The sequence below is a fragment of the Delphinapterus leucas genome, chromosome 1, assembly GCF_059928025.1.
Source record: "Delphinapterus leucas isolate spDelLeu-1000000601 "Yukka" chromosome 1, BTC_Dleu_Yukka2, whole genome shotgun sequence".
NCBI classification, from domain to species: Eukaryota; Metazoa; Chordata; class Mammalia; order Artiodactyla; family Monodontidae; genus Delphinapterus; species Delphinapterus leucas.
In genome coordinates this window covers 75,780,208-75,786,207 of record NC_143129.1, presented here as the reverse complement: position 1 = coordinate 75,786,207, position 6,000 = coordinate 75,780,208, and the positions used below count along the sequence as shown (strand labels likewise).

At 43.5% G+C, this 6,000-nt stretch overlaps 1 protein-coding gene across 1 annotated transcript; it reads left to right on the top strand.

The window, feature by feature from the left end:
* Positions 1 to 1,006: 1,006 nt before the first annotated feature.
* Positions 1,007 to 2,542, top strand: LOC111167019 (olfactory receptor 10Z1-like). The gene is given in 3 exon segments (XM_089913201.1): positions 1,007 to 1,822; positions 1,825 to 2,092; positions 2,095 to 2,542. Coding segments are annotated over 3 exon segments (957 nt in total). The 5' UTR covers positions 1,007 to 1,528; the 3' UTR covers positions 2,490 to 2,542.
* Positions 2,543 to 6,000: the final 3,458 nt, after the last annotated feature.

The window sequence follows — 6,000 nt, the reverse complement described above, 5'->3', positions numbered from 1 at the left end:
ATAGTTCATCTCTGTTTGTTTGTTCTTTAATTCTTCTAGGTCTTTGTTAAATATTTCTTGCATCTTCTCAGTCTTTGCCTCCATTCTTTTTCCGAGGTCCTGGATCATCTTCACTATCATTATTCTGAATTCTTTTTCTGTAAGGTTGCCTATCTCCACTTCATTTAGTTGTTTTTCTGGGGTTTTATCTTGTTCCTTCATCTGGTACATAGCCCTCTGCCTTTTCATCTTGTCTATCTTTCTGTGAATGTGGTTTTTGTTCCCCAGGGTGCAGGATTGTAGTTCTTCTTGCTTCTACTGTCTGCCCTCTGGTGTACGAAGTTATCTAATAGGCTTGTGCAAGTTTCCTGTTGGCAGGGACTGGTGGTGGGTAGAGCTGGCTGTTGCTCTGGTGATCAGAGCTCAGTAAAACTTTAATCCACTTGTCTGCTGATGGGTGGGGCTGGGTTCCCTCCCTTTTGGATGTTTGGCCTGATGCAACCCAACACTGGAGCCTACCTGGGCTCTTTGGTGGGGCTAATGGCAGACTGTGGGAGGGCTCATGCCAAGGAGTACTTCCCAGAACTTCTGCTGCCAGTGTCCTTATCCCCATGGTGAACCACAGCCACACAGCCACCCCCCGCCTCTACAGGCAACCCTCCAACACTAGCAGGTTCTCCCTGGGGTCACTGCTCCTTCCCATGCATCCTTATGTGCACAATACTTTGTGTGTGCCCTCAAAGAGTGGAGTCTCTGTTTCCCCCAGTCCTGTTGAATTCCTGCAATCAATTCCCACTAGGCTTCAAAGTCTGATTCTCTAGGAATTCCTCCTCCCATTGGCGGACCCCCAGGTTGGGAAGCCTGATGTGGGGCTCAGAACCTTCACTCCAGTGGGTGGACCTCCGTGGTATAAGTGTTCTCCAGTCGGTGAATCACCCACCCAACAGTTTTGGGATTTGATTTTACTGTGATTGTACCCCTCCTACTGTCTCATTGTGGTTTCTCCTTTGTCTTTGTATGTGGGGTATCTTTTTTGGTGAGTTCCAGTGTCTTCCTGTCGATGATTGTCCAGCAGCTAGTTGTGACTCTGGTGTTCTCGTAAGAGGGAGTGAGAGCATGTCCTTCTACTCTGCCATATTGGTTCCTCCCCCTCTATTTAATTTTTAACAGGTCACTTTGGAATGGCTTTTCACTGTGTTTCCTGCTTTTCCTCCATACTCCAGAACTCTACACTCCACAGGCCCTCCTTCCCATGTGCTGCCTCTCCCCTTCCCTGCGGACCCTAACCAGTGCAGAGTTTTGAATGTGTAAAATGTGCATAATTATGTGTGAGTGCTTTGTATGGGTATGCATGTATATATGTGCCTGCATATGTATAGTCATGTATGTATGTGCACATATGTGCATATTGTGTATATTTGTATTCATGTATGCACATATACACATGTGAGAATAGATCCATACACCCATGTGTCTAATAAGTATATTTCTGAAGTTTATTGCTGTCTAAAAAAGAGTTTTCTTTTTGAGTTACAACAGGTACAAAGAAATGAGAATCCACCTCATCTTGCCTTCTAAAGAAACAAGGCATCTTCTGGCAAGGTGGAAAGAATCAAATCTATCAGGGATGTCACTCAGAATGGAGCAGACCAATGCAACCTTCTGCAGGGGCTTTGTATTCCTGGGCTCCTCTAGCCTTGGGGAACTGCAGCTCCTGCTCTTCGCATTGTTCCTCTCCCTGTATCTTTTCACCCTGACCAGCAATGTCTTTATTATCATAATCATCAGGCTCGACAGCCATCTGCACACCCCCATGCACCTCTTCCTTTCCTTCCTTTCCTTCTTACCTTTCTCTGCTATACCTTGGGCATTATCCCTAGGATGCTTTCCAGCCTGGTCAGGGGTGGGCAGGCCATCTTCTATGTGGGCTGTGCTGTCTAAATGTTCTTCTCTGCTTCGTGGGTCTGTACCACCTGCTTCCTCCTAGCTGTCATGGGCTTTGACAGATATGTAGCCATCTGTGCCTCACTACACTATGCAAGCCGGGTTGGCACCTCCTTCTTGAGTGGATATGTCTTTGGGCTGGGAATGATACTGGTCATTTTCCACCTTCCATTTGCAGCTCCCATGAGATCCAGCACTTTTTCTGTGACACGCTGCCAGTGCTGAGCCTGGCCTGTGGAGATACAGGCCTGAGTGAGCTAGGGATCCTCCTGGTCTCCTTCTCCTTCATCACTATCTCCTACACCTACATCCTGACAGCAATCCTGAGGATCCCCTCCAATGAGGGGAGGAAGAAGCCCTTCTCTACTTGCCCCTCACACCTCACAGTGGTCATTGTTCACTATGGCTGTGCCTCCTTCATGTACCTGAGACCCAAAGCCAGTTACTCTCTTGAGCGGGACCACCTTATTGCTGTCACCTATACTGTGGTAACTCCTCTTCTCAATCCCACTGTTTATAGTCTAAGAAATCGGGCTGTGCAGACAGCCCTGAGAAATGCTTTCTGAGGGAGATTGCTGGGTAAAAGATGAAGGCTACCATAATGGGACAGTTTCCTCTATGTAGGCTGGACATACACCAGAAACCCAGGCCACTGGGCCAGATATTCAGGGCTTTAGACCAAAGCTACCCCACCTCCAATTCCCCAAGAGAGTCCCATCCTGTCTCTTGCATACCACCCCCCCCCAGGGCTTCTGGGGAATGCAGATGCGGGGCTTCCTGCTCTGGTTACTGTGCTTAACTCACACTGATCTCAGAATCTGAATTTTCACTTTTAGCCTCCCATACACCACACTTAGTTCCTGAAACCCAGTTCATTAAGAATTTTCTAACTGAGCTGAACAAGATGAGGGGAGTTTCAAGTGCCCAAGTTCAAAGCAGGGCTGGCTGGGGTCCTGCCAGGTATACTGTAGAGATTTCTAAAATCATTACATAATTAGATTATCTGACCAATAATATTCTTCCAAGATCTGAAACTCAGTGACTATCAGGTTGGCAAATCAGTTTGAATGCTTTCCTAAATGAAGAGGTCAGTTATTATTATTTTTTCTCTCCCAAAAGGTGTCTTTAATCTTTTTATGTAGTTGTCTTCTTTATCTCTGGCTCATTATTACTTTGCCCTCTTCTTTTTAATTGGCTCTTCTAGTTGGGTAACTTCTATTTCAGAAAATAGATTTATTTCCTATTTTCCTCAATAATAGTTGTTGCTCTCTAATGGCCTCCTAATCTTGGGTGTAAGGACCTCTTCACTTGTGTCACTCCCTAGTATGGATACTACTCTTTAGAATCTATGGTGGAACTCTCTATCCTGCCTATTTTACTTTCCACTCACAATATGTCATGCACGGTACCAGACATTTCTAGGGATAAGTAAAGGTGGAATGAATTCACACAGTTGTCAGGAAGGAGTTTGAATACAGATTCTGCCACTTACAGTGTGACCCTGGGTAAGTTATTTAATCTTTCTCAGCTTCAAAGTCCTCACCTGTAAAATGGTTGTAACTTCATAGTTTTGTGTTCCTGACTAAACAGGGTCATACGTATAAATAATTTAGTGCAATAACTGGATCATAATAATCTTCCAATAAATGTCAGCTGCTACTATTAATAATGTGTTAAGCAAAGTGATACTGGCTTTTAGTTTAGGGAGAGGTTATTCTCGGTAGAGGATCAGAGCAGGTTTCATGTCTAAGGTAGTGCTTGAACTTGTTCCTAAAGAATGAGTAAATTTTGAATGCAGTAAGTGGAAATAAAGTACATATATTCTAAGACAGAACAGAATAACTACAGTCTCAGTGGCAAGACAATATAGGCTTATTACAGTGTGGTGAGTTGTCCAGAGGGACAAAAATATCTTACAAATGATGGGTGAAGTTAACTTGGGTTAAGATTTCTTTGAGGAGAGCATTGTGAATATGTTGCTTCCGACTTGATGCTTTTGGTAGTGGAAGATAGGACACAGTATACCTTTGAGCAGAGAGTGGGGTTGAATCTGGGAAGTGATTTAGGAAGATTAATCCAGCAGCAGAGAGGATGATAAATCTCAACAAGCAGAAAACAGAGCCAAAAAGATCAGTAAGAAATTCATTGCCATCATTTAAAGAAAGGCAAAAAGACCTGAACAAGGATAGAGGTATTGGAAACTGAAAGAAATGGAAACATAAGAGATTCTGAAAATGTAGGATTCGTGTGATTCTTCAATGAGTTAGAAGTAGGACAAGACTTAAGAGAGAGGAAAGAACTTACATTGGGGGAATATTTTTCAGATAGGAATCCATATTCTTCCATACTCTCAGGGAAGAAACACATCCTCTAGGGAGAATTCAGTGGAAATCAAATTTGGCGGAAGAAAGCTAGTCCAAGAGAAGAGAATAGGTTGTAGAGAAGTAGGAGATTTAGTTAAATGGCAGAAAGGACTTGGGTTAGTGGGGAGAAAAGCCATGTACTCTAGGCTCCTTTTCACTAGGTCTGGAAGTAATCTCCTCATTGCATTGAGGTATTTGAGCAAATTCATTTCCAAAACGTATTCAGTTCATCTAGCATAACATTCCCTAAATGCACACTCAGCAATGATGGGTAAAGATGTTCTAAAAATTGCTATGTAATACTCAAAGGTCAATCTACCTTCCAAATGTGGTAGTCTTAAGTATGAAAGGGTATAAAAATCACATGAGGGATCTTTCAGTATATGTTCCTGGGAGCCATCTCAATAGACCTTGACACAATTGATCTGGGGTGACAGGCAGGAATAGTTTACAAAATGTGCCTAGGTGATTCAAATTCCCTCCCTTGATTACAAATATGGCCATGTGCTTAAAAAGAACAAATCCTCCTCCCAGGTATATACACACATATACACATAGCAAAGCAGAGGCCCCTCTGATGTGAACATGACCACATATGCTCAACCCATGGTTCTTTTTTTTTTTCTTTTGTGGTACACGGGCCTCTCACTGTTGTGGCCTCTCCCGTTGCGGAGCAGAGGCTCCGGACGCGCAGGCTCAGCGGCCATGGGTCACAGGCCCAGCCGCTCCGTGGCATGTGGGATCTTCCCGGACCGGGGCACGAACCCGTGTCCCCTGCATCGGCAGGCTGACTCTCAACCACTGCGCCACCAGGGAAGCCCCGACTCATGGTTCTTTAAAGAGCCAATTAATTCCATAAAGCTCTGGAGTCAGATTTCTTGAGTTTAAAGCCTAGCTTTGCCACTTTTTAGATGTGTGATCTAGAGGAAGTTTATTAACATTTCTGTGCCTCCATTCTCAATGGCAAAATGAAATTTTAACAGTATCTATTTTTGTAGGCATTTTTGTGATGATTAAGATAAAATCTTTAGAACAGAGTCGGCCATACATGAAACACCCAATATGACCATATTTTATTATTTGGAGTTTCTAGGCAGTATCACTTTAGCCTGACATATTTGTTACCTAGCTCATGCTGGCAGAAGCCAGCGCCGGCAGTGTCCAGCATCTTATATTTCATGATATAACCAGCCAAAGAAGAGTAAAGTGCTGTTACCTGGCACTCTGACTGGAGAATGTAGGAAGATGGACCTAGATCCAGAGACCCGAGAAGAGTAGGTACTGGGAAATGGATCAGGCTATAGGAAAAAAGAATCAGATGGCTTCCAGGCAAATGTTTGGCATCAGGGAAGCCCATAAAATGTAAAAGGGAGAGTTCTGTTAAGAGTGGAATAGTTTTTGAGTCCCAACCAAGCAGTAGGAATCATAAAAGAGAAATCAAGAATGTAGCCACAGGGCTGGGTCCCAGGGGCAGGCTCCCCTCTATAAATTGTAAAGAAGAGAGTTACCAAGGAGCAGCAGGGATTCCAGTTCAAAGTAAGTAAACAGAAGGTCAAGAAAAGATCAGTTTGAAATATGAGGAACTTAACCCTGAGATCAAGAGGAAAACTTGATACAAGTTCTAATTGTTATAATATTATAAATTGAATATCTATAGTCCACAATTATGTATGATAATTCCCATATTACCATTTTTTGCTTGAGTGCATGGGTG